Consider the following 19,051-nt stretch of genomic DNA (forward strand, 5'->3'; position numbering starts at 1 on the left):
GTTTGAGCAAAGCAAGACAGTCTTCCTTTCTCTCCCTTCCCCTTGAAATGCCACCTTCATCTACTGTTATTCAAAACGGATGGCTTTGTTTTCATTTTATCAGTTTGTTAGAATTCTTTAACAACAGTCTTTAGGGGATCCTGGGTGGCTCAGTGGTTTAGCGCCTGCCTGCAGCCCAGGGCTTGATCCGGGATCGAGTCTGGGATCGAGTCTGGGATCGAGTCTGGGATCGAGTCCCTATGTCGGGCTCCCTGCATGGAGCTTGCTTCTCCCTCTGCCTGTGTCTCTGCCTCTCTGTCTCTGTGTATCTCTCATGAATAAATAAATAAAATCTTTAACAAAAAAAAAAAAAAAAACAACAATCTCTAGAGGGGAGTTTGGAGCTAATAATTTTTTTAAAATTTTATTTATTTACTCATGAGAGACACACACACACGCAGAGGCAGAAACACAGGCAGAGGGAGAAGCAGGCTCCATGCAGGACTCTATCCCAGGACTCCAGGATCACGCCCAGAGCCAAAGGCAGGCGCTAAACCGCTGAGTCACCCAGGGATCCCCTAGAGCTAATAATTTTATTAGCAATTCTATGTTGATTCTTCTAGACTATTTATCTGGGACACCTGCTTCAATCCATGGGTTGTAGGACACAAAGTCCTTATAAATATTTGCTTTTTATTTCTGCGGGATTAGGTAAATCGATGTTGCATTTTTTAACAATATTTTATTTATTTATTTGACAGAGAGAAAGTGAGAGAGCACAACCAGAGGGAGCAGAAGAGGGAGAGGGAGAAGCAAGGCTCCCCACTGAGCAGAGAGTCAGATGCAGGCTCCATCCCATTACTCTGGGCTCCTGACCTGGGCAGAAGGCAGGTGCTTAACTGACTGAGCCACCCACACGCTCCAGATGTTGCATTTTTTCTTTCCTTTTTTTTTTTTTTTAAGATTTTATTTATTTATTCACGAGAGACACAGACAGAGAGAGAGAGGCAGAGACACAGGCAAAGGGAGAAGCTCCCCTACAGGGAGCCTGATGTGGAACTCAATCCTGGAACCCTGGATCATGCCCTGAGCCAAAGGCAGATGCTCAACCACTGCAACAGGTGTTGCATTTTTTTAACGAAAAGCACCATATAGCCAATGAAAAAAATTTAGTGACTTACCATCAAATATATCAACCATTCTGAAGAAAGCCAGAGATAATGATGACTTCCCACTGCCAGTACGACCGCATATGCCCACCTATAAATAAATGTCACCCAGAGAGAAAAGGACTCAGAAAAAAGACATAAAATGGTCAAAAATTTTTTTAATTTAGACAAGATACCATGGTGAGACTGCACCTCTATTTAAATAATTATAATAAATCCTCATTCTTTTCTTAGGTCTCCTTTCTGTATCATCATTAAGATAAAAACAGAGTCCTCACCAAATGTTTAATGATTTCATTCTAACTCTTTTTTATGTGGTTGTGTTGTTTTCCCTTAATGGCTTAATTTTTGCATTTAGTATATAATGAGCCTAATAAATAAGTATTTGATTTTATCTTAGAAGTGATGATTTTATAACAAAAAGACTGACTCCAATTTTTATGCACATTTTCTCTTTTTAAAGTAGCTAAAAAAATCATGTTGGGACTAAAACTAGGACAAATGCTAAAGTTCTGAAGGGGATGTCTGATATGGCTATGAGCCATACTGCTCATACTGTGTAATTTGGAAAAATACACATATAGTTGATTTTCTTGATCTTTATGGGAGACTAATGAACAGCAATACATCTTAGAGAACATGTATTTTATCCTCCTCTTTTCTCTTTTATGTAGATAATTTGACCTCTAAAGTATAGGGAGTATTATGCGAGCCCAGTGAGATTATACTTGGCTTAATGTCTCAAGAGCTTAGGTAGTGACCCAGTGGCTCCATCCACTGATTTGTATGAAACAAATGGCAGTGAATTCCATACCTTTTGCCCAGGTTTGATGTAAGCCTTGACGTGTTTAAGAACAGGTTTCAGATTATTTTCATATCTGACACACAGATCATGAATCTTGATCTCTCCTTCCTGTGGCCAATGTTCTGGAACTTGAGAAGGGTCTAAGGGGTGAGGGTGGAGTAAGGCAAGTCAGAGAGAAAAGGAGAGAGGGAGAGAAAGAGAGAGGAAGACAGAGGGAGAAAGAGGGAGGGGAGAGAGAAAGGGAGAGGAGAGGGAAAGAAAAGAGAGGGAGAGAAAAGGGGAGAGAGGGAGGGAGAAGGATGGAGAAGGGAAGGAAGGAAAAAGAGGCAGGAAGAAACATACAAATACTTATATACATTTATACATACAAACATATACATTTTTATAAATTTAAAGTAATACTGAATCAAATTCTGTATCTTTTTAAAATTAAAATTACATTCAGAATAAAGGCCTATTGATCATGAACTTTCAAAGTTTTTTTTTGTGTTTGTTTTTTGAAGAATGAACTATCATGTGTTTTCTGCATTCCATCACTTGATTCTATTGAAGATAGTTCATCTCTGAATTGAATTCATTTGTTCAGTCAGTCAGTCATCAAACTTTTGATCAAAGATGTGAGAGGTGTTGTGCAAGATGCTGGGATATGGAGATGAAAGACATGTCTCAAGGTGTTCCTTGTGTCCTGGGGGAAGCATCAGGATCTATAATACTGCATAGTACATGGTGGAGTCCAACCCAAGGTGCTCTGGGAGCATAGATGGTGGTAACCTGAGTGTTCCAGGAAGGTTTCAAGAGAAGATGGTGCCTGAGATGAGTCTCAAAGGATAAGGGATGGGGAGATTTGTTTCAAAAGTATATGGAGAGAATAAAGAAACCATAGCATGTTGGTATGGCCCAGAGTAAAAGGCGTGTGGACAGATGATGAGAGAGGATACCAGGTAGGTTGACAAGGATCGACTAATAAAGAGTCTAATAATCTTAGCTAACTTATCTGGATTTTGTCCTTGAAGACCTGGATAGCTACTGAAGGATTTAGGCAAAATAATGCATTTTAAGCATGAAATCTGAATTTAAGAAAGATCATTCTGTCTTCAGTATTGAATTTCCTGCCAATCTTATCTTTTTTTTAAAAGATTTTTTTGAACTTATTCATGAGAGACATGGAGAGAGAGAGAGAGAGAGAGAGGCAGAGACATAGGCAGAGGGAGAAGCAGGCTCCATGCAGGGAGCCTGATGTGGGACTGTGGATCCCAGGATTCTGGGATCATGCTCTGAGCTGAAGGCAAACACTCAACTGCTCAGCCACCCAGGCATTGCCCTGTCAATCTTATTTTAAGCAAAGCTAAGAATCTCAGTGAGTAAGATCCAAGTTTCTTCATAGCTAATTTAATATGATCTTGAGAAAGAGAACACAATAGTTCATAGTATAGGTTGGTAATGAGTGTAATAAAGTCCAAATACTTTTAAATTTTTTTTAATATTACTAAATAATAGCTACTTGGAGTCTGGTTGTATCACAAACTTTTCAGGCCTAGTCATATCGTTTCAGGTGTAACTCATAAAGCAAAGTCAAGATGAGAAGAGATTCTCTGGATATTAAAGTGGAAAACAAAAGCAAAAATAACAATGTGTCTGACACACAACTATTATTTGTATAAAACAAATATTTAAGTGAAACAATATAATATTCAGAACAATACCCATAGTGCCTTCATAGTTCTCAGACTCCATGGTCAAGAAACTGTTCACTTTCTTCACTGCCCCCATCTGGACCTCCAGGTCAGCCAAGTTCCTCACAACCCAATTCAAATAATTGGTTATCTGTGTCAGGTGACCAAAAAAAAAAAAATTAACACATTTTAAATGAAGTAACGATCTTTGTAATCACTGGATATTTTAGGATAGGATGACTTGGACACTTAGTGTACATCATATGGTACAATTCATAAGTGCTGCAAGATATTAGAGACCAGGGAGAGTGTCATGGGCTCAAGCGGGCAAAGGAGGTGCCCACTCTTCTTCAAGGGTCCTCACATGTCAGTGTTTTTAAACTGTCCTCTGATTTCCCCGTACAAGTTGTATGTACCTCTGCTTGCATCTATCTTGTTTATATTTGTATTCATTTTAGTGTCCCCAAATAGGTTGTAAACAACTTAGGACAGGGATCTCAGCCTTGGGAGTGTGCTCCCTGTTGATTTTGAGGAGTTTCTAAAAATCAATTTGCATTATCAGAACTGAATCCACTCTGCCCTAAAATGCAGCCAATTGGCTTTGGGCCCCCATCTCCTATTATTTGCAAGATGTCATGTAGTTATGAGTGTTAATCTGTTCCTTTTATATCCATGAATAAGAGTTGATGATAACTATAGTACCTTCACCACTACATGAAAAGAAATGTTTTCTTCCATACCTACCGTAAGTGCATACAGAAGACCCAAACCCACCAATCCAGAATTGGAAGAGCCACTGATGGATGCAATAGATGCAGTGAGGACAATGCAAGCTCCCAGATAATCCTAGAAACAAGCAAGAAAAAATGTTAAAGGATTTTCCTTGAGTTCTTTTTTTTTTTTTTTAAGAGTTTATTTACTTATTCATGAGAGACAGAGAGAGAGGCAGAGACACAGGCAGAGGGAGAAGTAGCCTCCCTGTAGGGAGCCTGATGTGGAACTCAATCCCAGGACCCCAGGATCATGACCTGAGCCAAAGGCAGGCACTCAACCACTGAGCCACCCAGGCTCCCCAATTTTACTTGAGTTCTTAAACAAAAGAGCCCAATCAATTTAGAGAGGTGATCACTGAAACAGTACGTTATTTCTTGTGTGTCCTCTTAAGTTTCTGAGGAAGACTACCTAAGATATGGGTGAATCCTAACTCACCATATTAGGGCTGGAGTGGGGGTAATTCAGTGATATAATGATCTCATTATATCTACACAGAAATGGAATTCAGGGAAGTTAAATAACTTGCCAGAAATTCAGCTGCAATTTGTGGCCCAACCAGTGTCAGAAGTAGGATTTCTTTTTCTCCTCCCCTCCCCTGTGCCCTCCTTCCTATCACAATAGGTTGCCAGACAAGTAATTATTTAGGAACTTGATTTACTACCTTAAATTTCATGTATGCTTATGTCTGGGTTGTGATCTAGCTCCCTTATGTGATATAGTAAGGGCTCTGCAAAAATTTGCATCTGGTTAACTTGTTGAGATTCATATCTAAACTGTCAAATATCTGGGCTCAGAGTCTGGGACATTAAATCTCCAGATTCCATATAAATAAGAATAAGGGTTACATGTGCTCATAAATGGGAAATGTGGGCCTCTCTTAGAGCATTTGAATTGTCTATGGCTCAGTGATAAACTCTTTTGTGAAATTTCAAAAATTCACTGAGGGCCAGTCTTTAACTCAAATAAGAAACAGGGCACATCTGTCTATCTTTATTTTTTTTTTTTTAAGATTTTATTTATTTATTTTAGAGAGAAAGAAAGAGCACAGGGATGGGGTTGGAAGTAGGGGTGCTGGAGAATCAGAGGGAGAGACAGAGAATCTTAAGCAAGCTCCATGCCCAGTGCAGAGCCCAACACAGGGTTTGATCTCATGACCCTGAGATCATAACCTGAGCTGAAATCAAAAGTCAGATGCTTAACCCACTGAGCCACCCAGAGGTGCCCCACATATGTCCATTTTCGAATTCTACTTCCTTCTCCATTTCCTGGCACTCTTAGCCATTATTATGTCTTATCATTTGAAAAAGAAATCTTAAAAACTTTTCATGCTGCTAAGTCCTATGTCCAAGAAACTGGAGGCATTTCAGGCATTAGTACTTCTAGAACTATTTCAAGTCTCATCTCATGTGTGATCTTTCTAGCTAGATATGTCTCTGATCTCTCAAAAAAAAAAAAAACAACTAATAATTAGGTGATAAGACTTTAATGATAGTAACAGAGTGTTTAACATACTGGAGTTAACAAATGAAGTTACTCAAATCAGCTCACATGTGTGCATTCCTGCCTCTTTTTAAACAGCTCCAAAGATTGACTCTGGAGGAGCAATCAATAATCCCAACCTTGAATTCAGAGATCTGGGCTCAGATGCTGACTTTGCCAATTACCAGACAAATAATTTAAATCCCTTTGAAACTCAGTTTCTTTGGAATATAGAAACGATACCTAATTCAAAGACTTCCAAAAGACTAAAAAAAAAAAAATAATAATAAATACCCATTATGTTTTACCACCTCTATGTACCAGGATGTCTTTTTTCCTCTGGATGATTTTCAAATGTTTGAAGCAAGCTTAAAAGTTTATGTGCATTGTAAAACATCAAAGGTTAAAAGAGGCACTAAAATTTAATTCCATAATGATTTCCATGATCTTTACAAAGAATAAAGAAAGAAATTGTGCAGAGTTACTTTCTTGAGGCAGTAAGTTCCTAAGAGGTAGTAAATACTCCTTTGATTGCTTCTTCCAATGGGATCATGTGTTAACAACTTGTCACAACCCAATTAGACAGTTATTTTTCTTTTTCACTTTATTTGAAGCAACAACTACATGGATGCATAATCTAACCAGTTTGGGCCACTCTTAACATCTGACAAATGCCAACATGCTCCCAAAATACTTCTAAAATATTTATAGCAATATGAATTTTTCCTTCCAGCCCTCTGTGTAAAGTTAATACTTCTGAAGTTACACTGTATATTTATAATTTCTATATCTTTTTAAAAAGACTCATAGGAAGTTTCTGTGATGAGTCTGAGAGAGTAAGTTTGTGTTAGAGGATACTTTGAACAAGGCCCTCTTCTGAGCTTGATATAAAGAAATATGCCATTCAGCCTCTGAGAAATTTCTGTGGGTAATGTACACATTAAGGATTTGAAATAAGGCATTTATTAATTTCTATTCTCCACTTCCTCCCAGCTGAACTTAACTGGGAAGAAGAGCCTGATTCATTCATTTTATATATATATATATAATTATACATATATTTTATTTAAATTCCATTTAGTTAACATATAATGTAATATTAGTTTCAGGAGAATTTAGTGACCCATCAACTTACATATAACACCCAGTGCTCCTCACAAGTACCCTCCTTAATGCCCATCAACCATTTAGCCCATCCCCCCACATTCTCCCCTCCATCAACCTTCAGTTTGTTCTCTATAGTTAAGAGTCTATTTAATGGTTTGCCTCTCTCTCTTTTTCTTTTTTATCTCCCCACATTCATCTGTTCCATTTCTTAAATTCTATGTATGAGTAAAATCATATGATATTTATTTTTCTCTGACTGACTTATTTACCTTGGCATAATACATTCTAACTCCATCCACATCTTTGCAAATGGCAAGATTTCATTCATTTTTATGGCTGAGTAATATTCCACTCTGCATATGTGTGTGTGTGTGTGTGTGTGTGTGTGTGTGTGTATACCACTTCTTTATCTATTCATCAGTCAATGGACATTTGGGCTCTTTCTACAATTTGGCTATCGTAGATAATGCTGCTATAAACATTGGTGTGCATGTGTCCCTTCAAATCAGTATTCTTTGGATAAATACCTGGTAGTGCAATTGCTGAATTATAAGCTAGTTCTATTTTTAACTTTATGAGGAACCTCAGAAAGATTTCCCTTCCTCCACTCCTCACCAACACCTGTTGTTTCCTGCGTTGTTAATCTTAGCCATTCTGACAGGTCTGAGGTGATATCTCACTACAGTTTTGATTTGTATTTCCCTGATGATGAGTGATATTAAGCATCTTTTCATGTGTCCTTAGCCATCTGGATGTCTTCTTTGGACAAATTTCTATTCATATCTTCTACCCATTTCTTAATTAGATTATTTTTTAGGGTGTTGTGTTTGATAAGTTCTTTTTAGATATCGTTTACTAACCCTTTATCTGATACGTCATTTGCAAATATCTTCTCCCATTCTGAAGACTGTCTTTTAGTTTTGTTGATTATTTTCTTTGCTGTGCAGAAGCTTTTTATCTCGATGAAGTCCCAATAGTTCATTTGTGCTTTTGTTTCCCTTGCCTCCAGAAACTTAGTGTCTAGTAAGAAATTGCTATGCCTGAGATCAAAGAGGTTGCTGCCTGGGTTCTCCTCTAGGAGTTTGATGGTTTCCTCTCTTACATTCAGGTCTTTCATCTATTTTGAATTTACTTTTGTGTATGATGTAAAGAAAGTGGTCCAGTTTCATTCTTCTGAATGCTGCTGTCCAGTTATCCCAAGACTATTTGTTGAAAAGACTTTTTTCCATTGGATGTTGTTTCTTGCTTTGTCAAAGATTAAATGACCATATAGCTGTGGGCCCATTTTCTGGACTTTCACTGATCTATGTTTTTGTTTTTGTGCCAGTACCTTACTGCCTTGATCACTACAGCTCTGTAACATAACTTGAAGTCCAGAATTGTGATGCCTCCACCTTGCTTTTCTTTTTCAAAATTGCATACATTCTTCTAAAAGGATAACAAAATAATCACTGAGCTTCAACAAACAGAAATTAGAGTGTTGGCCTAATATAAATATTATAAAGGAAATGCAAAACATTATGCACTCAAGTCTGTCTCTCTCTCCTCTTTCTCTTTCTCTCAAACCTCCCACCAATTAAATTGACTATGGAATCTTTATATTTTATATCAAGGCCTGGATTCTCTCATTATATAGAACTAAATGGTAGATACAGTTAGATGATAATTTAAATTATTTTCTATTGAATTAAAGTGGTAATTCTGGCAATAGATAGATAGCCTTATCCTGCCATAAAGCCAGCAGGAGAAGTTAAAACCGATGAAGGGAGGGAAGGGAGGAGGCTGATCAGTAAATGTGAGCTAATATATATTTTCTGGTCTCTTTCACATGGCTAATGTTTTTAAAACTACTTGTAAGGTTCCCAGTATGATTGAAACTATTATTTTAATTATTAGTCCAGTATATAAAATATGTCAAAATTTATATATAAATATAATGTATATATTTTTACTTAACTTCAAATTAGCTAATATACAGTGCAGCACTGGTTTCAGGAGCAGAATAGAGTGATTCATCACCACATACAATACTCAATGCTCATCCCAACAAGTGCCCTTCCTTAATGTCCACCACCCACTTCACCCATCCCCTCACCACCCACCTCACCTCCAGCAACTCTCGTTTTGTTCTCTATATTTGAGTCTCTTATGGTTTGCCTCCCTGTTTTTCTTATTTTTATTTTTGTTTCATTTTTTTATTAACAATAATGTAGAAAGATAACGTTTTTGACATCTCAGCAATAAGGTATAGTTTCCTATAGTGTGTGTGTGTGTAGTGTGTGTGTGTGTATATATATATATATATATACACACACACATACATTTTCAGGGGATGAACCCATTTTTTTTATTTTTTTTAATTTTTATTTATTTATGATAGTCACAGAGAGAGAGAGAGAGAGAGGCAGAGATATAGGCAGAGGGAGAAGCAGGCTCCATGCACCGGGAGCCCGATGTGGGATTCGATCCCGGGTCTCCAGGATCGCGCCCTGGGCCAAAGGCAGGCGCCAAAGCGCTGCGCCACCCAGGGATCCCCCATTTTCAAAATCTACTAAATTCAAATAGATATGAGAGCTTAAAAGTCAGTATGTCTGCAGTTTAGTAGCTATAACAAAGTTATTTTGTTATAAAAATATTCATCATTCTAGTTATACCAACTAGATATTTTCAGCTCTCTCCTGGATTATTACCACTACTCAAAAATCTTTTTTCTAAAAAAACAAAAATGAAATCAAAACCAAAACCTTTTTTGCAATGAATCTGGAAAGTTTTGGAGGCATTTGATCAGAATTTTACCTTGATTAGCATAAGAAAGGAAGCTCCTTTGTGCACTATGTTTATCCAGAAAACTCATAGCAAAATCGCTAAATTCCATTAACTGCCTTCAAATTGTACAAGAGTACAGACAGGTGAAATCGTCAGATAGCAAGAGCTTGTGTTAGCCTCCTACTTTTCCACTTCCTTTACCACTCCACAGAAGAAGTTTAATGAATTACAAAGTGATTCTACAGTTACATCTTCTTTCTCTGCAAACATGAACAACAAAATGGTTTCAAGGCAATAAATTAAGAAAGGAGATGCAGCCGGTCTGAAGAACTTAGGTCTGAAGAACTTATACGAGGAGAAGAACTTACACGAGGAGAGCAAATACTTAGGGGCCACTAGCAGCATTGATTCTACTGCTTAGTCCCCCACACATCCTCACCAATCAGTTCAGCAGAAAAAACACCTGTGGTCAAAATGATACAATGGACTGAGGGATTCAGGTTAGGAAGCAGAAGCTATGCAGCATATGGGAACTGCCAGTTCTGAAAGGAGGCCCCACCACAGAACATTTTATCTGTATAGGGAGAAATTAGAACTTCCATCGAGTTTGTGAATTCCACACCCTCCTCCAGGGAAAAGCTTTTGATTTCCAAGTCAAAAGAAAGGCCTTTTCTCAGATTTCTAGTGATTCAATACTGTGGATCCATCTGTCAGACAACAGTGAAAACTGTAATTTCCTATAGAATAGACTGGCAAATAGTTAACAGCAACACAATCCCTTTCCATATATAGCCCTCAGAAGTACCAGTCATTGGTACCACTGAGGATCTGCGAAAATATATCAGGGCCTCCAAATGACAAGATAGGTGCACACAAGAAAAGAACACACAAGAAAGCTCCGTGCTGTTTCATAAAATCGATGCTCATGCAGGCTCATCCTGAAGACTATTTTCACTTCAGCCTGTTGATTCTAAAGACTTTCTTTTTTCTTTTTTGGCTTCCTGATGTGACTTTTCTTTTATCCTTTCACCACACAGCAAGACAAAGCCTTGGAAAGAAAGGCTTTAGATACAGTTACACAATTTTCGCAAATGGAAACACCGATGCCAAAGAACTGGAACTGTTTAGTGCAGAGGGCTGAAGAGCAAATGCCGTGCTGAACAAGAGAACGTAAGCAGCATTCAAAGGTTAGGCTGTAGTGACACGTTGCACACGATTGTGGCCCACTTCACTTGGCACCCAGAGGAGAAACACTCCCCCCTCTGCCAAAGCAACCTGGGTGGTCACAGTCTAGCTCCTCAACCACCAGCCAAATTATTTTATTCTTTTATTCTCTTGTCCCTTTTTTGATGTGAGTGTACGGTGATCTTTAATTTTTCCTAATTCAGAATGAATATGAAGTGAATATGGTGTGCAGGGCTATATCTTGTATAGGGAAAGCTGTTTGCTCACAGAAATGGAGTAACTTGTGATTGTTTTAACTCTTGCTTAACTTGATCGGGAAAAGAAACAGGAGCCATGTATTTAAAATAAATCAGGGAATAAACAAAAATTGGATAGGGCTCATGGATCTTCCAGAATCCAGTTGAAAGTGTTTTCCCCTGGTTTCTCTTCCTTTCTTCTCCTTGAGATTTTCTGTCCAGGGAATTCAGTACCATTGCTTCCGAAAGCTCGAACTAAGAATTAAGAGGAAAGGAAGTGAAAAATTGCCACAGAAAACTGTGATAAGTTTTCTCCTCTTTCAATTCACGAAGGTGATGAGTCCATGAATTAGAGTTGGTGAAATCCCCAGATCTGCATCAGGAAATTTTTCTTGCTTCTTCTGATTTATGCCCAATGCCTCAACCTTCCTTGTACCATTTCAGTTGTGTTTCTGCTCTGGGAACTCCAAGGACACTTGCTATAAGCAGATATTTTTGCTAATTTACTGAGTAACATGACAAAGAATGGAGAAAGGAGGGGCTGTGTTGATATTGTGGGTAAGTAAGATCAGTGCAGAATCACTGGGCCAAATAGAAATTTTCATTACTTATTCTTCTAATGACTTACAAGGTAGAGAATCTCCAATTGTGGGGGTCAGAGAACAGTTCACACCCTACTCTCCAAGGTCCTGTATCTCAACATTCGTGTTTCTGGCACAAGATCCATTTATTTCACACTGCAATTTTGTCTCCAGTGATGTGGACATGCCCGCAGGAGCACAGTAGTAATGAGGTCATTCATATGTGTACGATTGAGAGAACGGTTACTTCCTAATTGGAGTTATCTAGTTAGCTTATTCAATACTCCTACTGTAACATATGTGCTTGAATTATAGCATTTATATTCAAATAAATATTCTGATATTCACATATTCTAAATCATATCCTGGTTCTAATGAACACTCTCGATGTACTTAGAAGAGAGAGTGAATCTGACTAGTTTTAAATTGGATCACTGTGTGTGTATGTGTGTGTGTGTGTGTGTGTGTGTATGCACACCTACAGAAACTTATTGACACATACGGTTAGGTAAAGGAGACAAATCATACACCAAAGACTTTGGACCTTGATTTCTGTCAGCAGAAACACCGGGAATTTTGCAATAAATCAACAAGTTCCTTACCAAAACTTACCTTTACTCATCAGAAATAGAAGCAAAAGATTCTTTTTTAAAAAAAAAATGGTTTTTAAGGGAGAGCTCTGGTAATAAGACTAGATGGGAAATCTTGGCAGGATCAGAATACATAGAAAACAAAGACAAGACACACTAGCAAATGAATTATCAAGTAACAGAAGGGATAGAACACTGTGTTTCGTGGTTCAAACATCAGTATTTTCCTTACATTTCTAGAGCTGGAAATAGAACTCTTTTACACTCAGGTTGGTCTGCTGCCTTTTCACATGGGGGTTAGAGTAATGAGCTGTGAGTCAAACTAAAGGAAGCCATTCTCAATCTGGCCACTCTCTCTAGTTTTTCCTGACCTCCCCTTTCTTGGCAGTCTGACGGCTCTAATATCTTGTCTTTTGGCTATGAGAGCAGAACATATGGTTTGCTTGAGGATTTCTGTTAAACACTTGTCCATTAACCTGACAGTAGGAGCTGCTAAAGAGCAGAAACAGGAGTCAAGTCAGACATTCACCTCAAGTCCAAAGCAAACACACTCACCCCCTAAAAAACATGCTCAATCTCCAACCTAAGAAAAATCAAATAACAAAGATAACTACTGACATTTTCTCTTATGATCTGGGGACATTCTTTCATTAAGCTATTTCATGATTAATTCTGTTATTCAGATACGATTGGGGTTTTTTTCTTCCTTAAAGAAAACAAATTTAAAAAACAAATAGAAGCTTAAAACAAAGAACTAGGGTCTGAATAGGATTTCTTGGCTTTGTTATAAATCCTAAGCAACACTTCATCTGTCTTTATGCTATCTATAGGTAATTCAGGAGACCCTTTTCCTTGTCCCCACAGCTTGGAAGGAATTTCTCATCAACAATCAATGGTTCTCTCTAAAATTTGTAAAATATAATTGTATTATGTCACTGAGTAATTTCTACATTATAACTAATATAGTAGAAGAGAATCTCTGTAAAATCAGTGGGAAATCATGACAACTTAAGCTCAAAGGGGGTCCAAGAATCCATATCAACCTGTATCCATCCATCAACTCAGATTATAACTTGGGATCCTTCATTTCTGCCTCATCAAATTCCTTTTACTATCTATCTTCTCTGGTCTGTTGAGTTTCGAAAGTCTGAATATAGTAGGATGCTTAATTAGTAGACATGATGTCCTTATAATAGTACAGATAAACTTCCTTTTCTTTTTGACAAATGGATATACAATTATTTTTAAAAAATTACAGACAACTCATCATTACCACCAAAGTAGCTTATTTTTAGTGTGGTTTATGCAGACCAGTCTGCAAATTACATTTCCTTCCTTTCTGGAACTTGTGTTCCATCCATCTCCTGGTCCATACTCCAGCTGGCTAGCTTATGAACCACTTACCACAGCAGGTGCTGTTTCCATTCACTTATTTATTCATCCATTCATTCAAAAGACATTTGCTGAATGCACTTGTTAGTCAGTTAACTAGGGGATTTATATTATTATTTTTCATCCTAATATCCCCATGTAGTATATATTCTTATTTCTATTTTACAGATGAGGAATGGACTCAAATTAATTAACTTGCTAGATCAAGTCTGTATGATGCCAAAGCATGTGCCTGTCCTCCTCTATCTTTAGGGACAGAAGAAGGCAAGAGGTGATTAACTGCAGCTTTTTATGTTTTGTGCTAACATGATCCTCCACTGGCTTAAAACATAGAAAGTCACCATCTTTCCAGGCCTCTCCTGCTCAGTGAAGGAAACAAGTACACATCTGTTCACTTGTCAAATTTGCTCTTTTGAAAAAAAAAATTGAAGTTATACAAACATTTGCCATTCCATTAACTTATGTAATCTAGAGACTAATGAACACAAAATGAATTTTTGCTTTTTGGGCTATTTGTCTTGCCATTAACTAAAACATTATGACAAATTTCATCTGTAACATAAACAACCTGAGCTATTTTAATGTCCGGAAAAAATGAAGTTAGTGTGAATCTCAGTACAAGACTAATTTTTACAACTGTCTCCCTCTTTGCATCAGCCCCCTTTTTTGTTTGGTTTCCATTTCGAAATCATGAAATGAACGTACCGTTCTGACCTCTAGCCATCTGTTGGCTGCTGAAAGAAATAAGTAGGCAATGTTGTTTGTGTCCGTCAGTTCCAGCATACGTTGCTTAAATCTGGTTTCATGCCTGCAGAAAACAAAAATATTACCATGTTAGCCACACAACAGGGGAAATAATAAGAAACAGTCACACTTACTACTACACTATTTACTCAACACAGTGACACACACAGATGGGATGGAATGAATAGGAAATGGACTCCTACTTCAAAATAAAGCCCAGCTACTACTGCTTTGGTGCGCGCTTACTGGAGAGGGTGTGGTCCGGTGTTTCATCCTTTCTCAGACCCCTGCTATGAATAGGAAGCTTTCAGATGACAAATCCTATTAAAGATCACTTCATAAATTTCCACATAATTTTGTAGCCACAAAAACAAGGGATGACCTATGTTGCAAGGGCTTACAAAAAGTAGAGTAAGTTGTCCAGAAATGCAATATGCTCTGCCTACTTTTTATTGCACTTTTTATTTTACCGAATAACACAGTTAGAGGTGGGTGGGAGGTACTGGATGGGGACCAGGGAAGACAGGAAACTATGCATGTGAAACAGGCAAATATATACTTTTAAATTTCTTCTTCTGCCTGGTGTTTCTAGGAACCAAAGGAGGAAAGTGAATGGAAAGAAGTAGAGGATGATAGTCCTTTGAGGTGGCGGATGTTCTTGTTAGATGAGATATCTTATCCTCAAGGTTCTAAAATATTTGTAAGGATGGTCATTGCACGAAAGCAACTCTCAAGTCTATGGTATTTACAGGGTTTTTATAACAAAAACAGTTTAGATATTGATCCCTGACCAAATTCAGTTCATTCTTGGAAATCAAAATCGTCAGACCAAATTGTGTGTAATCTATGTTATAAATGAAACTTCTAATAAAAATCTTGTCCATTTGAACATGTGAGTTGCTTTCCCATAGAACGCATGCTACACAGTAATAAATCTTTCTAAATAGCAAAAATAGTCTCTTTTCATTTTTCAGTTATTTTCCCTGAATAAGAGAAACAATGGAAAGCTGGATAATATAATCAAAATAACTGGTTTGAAGGTTGGAAGAAATGCCACGTCAAAATGTGGTCTATTCATTCTCTGTGGCTGTGACTTTTTTAAAAAAAGATAATTATTTTTTATTCATGAGAGACACAGAGAGAGGCAGAGACATAGGCAGAGGGAGGAGCAGATTCCTCAAGGGATCCTGATATTGGGACTCGATCCCCAAACTGGGATCATGCCTTGAGCCAAAGGGAGACGCTCAACTGCTGAGCCACCCAGGCATCCCGGCTGTGACTATTCTTATATGGACCACTTGTCTACGCATTATGTTCATAAGGAATAGCCAAGTTTCATTTGACAGCCCAGCAAGGATTCCTGTTTGATAAAAGACTGCCTCAAGTTTCCTCGAATCTTCAAATCAATTTGCAAAACTTTATATTAAACCATAACTATGTCAAATGAAATGAAGAAGTTCTGGGTGGGGTGTTCACTTGGCCCACGAAGCCATCCATACAGGCCAATATAAAGCAGATACTTGATGTCTGTCCAATTGATCTGATCATTCCAATATGCCAAACTAGATAAATCAGATAACTGAGTCAGACAACAACATCTGATCTTCAATAATCAAAGGATCTGGCAATCAGAGCCAAATAATTACCTCATTTTGAGTTATGAGTTTGCAGCCTTGACCTAAATGCCATGTACAGGAGGACCTGCACTAAAGAGCAACTCACTAGAGTGGGGCTGGGCACTCCTGGCAACATGGCCACCTTGTTAGGTGACGACCCTTTTAGAGATGGGACAAGTGAAAAATGAAAAGGTAGGCTGGCTCACAGGATTACAGGATTTACAGAAATCATGGATATGAACTGCAAAGAGATATATCCATGTAAGGACCACTCTTTCTGTATTTGCAGTGTTAGGGAGATTCTCATCTGTTCATTCAGAAACATTTAGCAAGCATCAACTCTATGTGAGACATCAGAATATATATGTACAAACAAGACATATCCCCTTCCCTTTGAGGAGCCCACTCTTTAGTGAAGGAGGTAAGCACGGTATTAACAAGCAAGGACTTTGCAAAACATCAGCTGGATATAATGGCCTTATGTGCAAAATGCTACTTGAATATAAAAGATGGGAGTGATTTGCACTGACCAGAGGGTCAAGATGACGGGAATGAGGGGAGGATGGAGAGAGAAGGAGGATTAAGCAAAGTTTCACAGAGGACTGGGAGGATGATCTGAGTGAGGTTTTAAAGGATGAGCTGAGTTCATCAGGTGAACAAGAGGGGGCAGAGCACCGAAGCAGTAGCAACAACATGAGCAAAGGCACAGAAATGAGTAAACTCATTGTTCAGGGGCTCAAGAGAGGGTTCTCTCCCTAGAGGACAGTGGTAATGGGGAGATTGGAGGTGGGGCTCACTGGATCGAAGCCACTGGGCTATATTTGAGATAAACATCAAACACTTTAATCTGACAAAGTGCTTTGTCCCGGACTCTTCTTACTCTTCATTTAGTTTTGGGATATTGTTTCAGATACACTCTTAAAGAGTTTGTAAATGGAACTGGCAACAGTCTGAAGCAGCAGCGAGAGGGGAGGGGTGGAAATGCAGTGAACATTCTTTCTGTGTGTTTCTATTTGGCAAGAAACCTTCTGTTTTCCTAATGGAAACTTTGACACACTCAGTCTGTATCTTTTCATCCATATCCAGCTCATCTTCTGAACATTCTTAGACCTTTATTCTGTTGGACCAAAAAAAAAAAAAATAGGAAAGGTCACTGAAATCTCAGTCTAATTTAACTGTGATACTTTCATGGTAAACTACTTGAGGGAGTTCACGGCTGCATGTGAGTACACCACGAACCCTGAATGCAGGGGAGGAAAAGCAGCCTAATCAGTAAATACTAACTTTCCAAAAGAGCTGAAGACTCTGGGGACTCTGGGTAGCCTGGAAGAAAGGAAGAAATGGATAGAAAAGAACATGTTTGATTTTTGACCAAGAGCACCAAATGTAAAGACTCTAGAATTTTATTTATAGCAACAGGAGTATCCCCACGTTTTAAAACCTCCTTTAGTTTAAAAATGCTGATATTTGTGGTACTTAATATTTACTTTAGAAATGATACCTGGAAGATGTATATCTGGATAAATATGATATAAATACTTCTACATAAAAGTTGGGTTGTTTTGTTTCTTCCAATCATAATTCAAGCCTTGAAGCAGTTTACCACATAGTATTTTGTCCTTTTTACAACTACTTAGACTTTTCCTCATGTAAAATTAGGAATAATCATGCTAATTTCTGTTCATATGTCTAGCAAAGAAGGTAAATGAAAAGCCTAAACCTTGACTTTGGTCAAGTTCCTCTGTCATTCTAAACTGTTATTTCCTTCAAGTTCATTTGCCTGATTCTAGTCCTCATCACTCTTAGAAAATAACCTCACCTTGTTCAGGGAGAAAACAGAGCAGAGACTATTATATATTGAACCCATCAACTTCCTGCTGTTCCATCAACCAGCTCGCCTGAATCCAGCCACCTCTTGCCCCCCACCTGCTACGTTATCCTATCTATTTTTTGTGGTATTTATCTGGGATGGAAGGCCATGTCTTTGTAGTCTTTCAATACCCACATCAAGAGCAGTACCTAGCATACGTTCAATACTCAAATAGATTAACTTGAAAGGACTTATTCAGTGAAAAATGTGATCTTTAATATGATGAACTTATGAGTACCACTGGTCATTGCTGGCTTCTATCAGGATACAAATTTGGTCTTAATATTAATGTTCGATGTCAATAAATAGCCTTACCATCTCTAATAAAAGGCTCTCTGATGGGAAAACACAGCACTGCAGAAAGTGTGACTCTTCATGATGAAGTCTATGTAGATTTTTTTTTGTCTATGTAGATTTATGTAGAAATTCTGTGATACATATTGTGGATGGTTGTGTCTCTATATTCTACTTTTTGACTTAAGTTGATATATACAATAATATAAATATTTCTTAGGTCAGAAAAATCTCTAATTGAAATCACAACATATTTGCAGTTAAAGCTCCAAAAAGACATAATTTTTAAGATGTGAATTTCCAAGATTAAATGAAATATTCAATGGTGCCACCTTCTATTCTGAGTTTACTTGAACAGGAAAAATAAGGGCAGATAATTTTCTGAGTGGTAAGTAAACACTCTTGATAAAAAATCTTGGGTTCTTATTGATTACCAGTAATAACTGAAGAGCATTGATTAAAACTAAAATAACTTTGGCTTAGTAGTATTTATCTTATTATTACTATTAATATATTTATTTTAACTTATTGGGTGCTTCTTTGCTAATCACTGTGGTTAGTGCTTTCCATACATTTGTCAATTAGCCCAATGACCCTAAGAACCAAAGTTGATTTCCCCATTTCACAAATAAGGAAACTGAGGCTAGGGAATTGACAAGCTTGGTCTTCATTACACAGTTAGTATATTCCCAATATGGTGTTTCAATCTTCTTTATTCTTGTTAAAATTTTAGAGGATTAGATTAACTCTGAATATTTATTGCCATATTTTTCTTTCTTTTAATTTAGAAC

At 37.7% G+C, this 19,051-nt stretch overlaps 1 protein-coding gene across 10 annotated transcripts in view; it reads right to left on the reverse strand.

Moving 5' to 3' along the window:
• Positions 1-19,051, reverse strand: part of ABCC9 (ATP binding cassette subfamily C member 9) — a 150,517-nt gene that overhangs the window by 15,201 nt on the left and 116,265 nt on the right. For all 10 annotated transcript variants that reach the window (XM_038577022.1, XM_038577019.1, XM_038577024.1 and 7 more), the window contains 5 exons: positions 14,442-14,544; positions 4,371-4,472; positions 3,657-3,777; positions 1,963-2,093; positions 1,161-1,239 (listed from right to left, as the gene is read on the reverse strand). In XM_038577022.1, the coding sequence (XP_038432950.1) occupies positions 1,161-1,239; positions 1,963-2,093; positions 3,657-3,777; positions 4,371-4,472; positions 14,442-14,544 (536 nt within the window). The remainder of the gene's footprint in view (positions 1-1,160; positions 1,240-1,962; positions 2,094-3,656; positions 3,778-4,370; positions 4,473-14,441; positions 14,545-19,051) is intronic.

Source organism: Canis lupus, chromosome 27, assembly GCF_011100685.1.
Source record: "Canis lupus familiaris isolate Mischka breed German Shepherd chromosome 27, alternate assembly UU_Cfam_GSD_1.0, whole genome shotgun sequence".
Taxonomy (NCBI): Eukaryota; Metazoa; Chordata; class Mammalia; order Carnivora; family Canidae; genus Canis; species Canis lupus.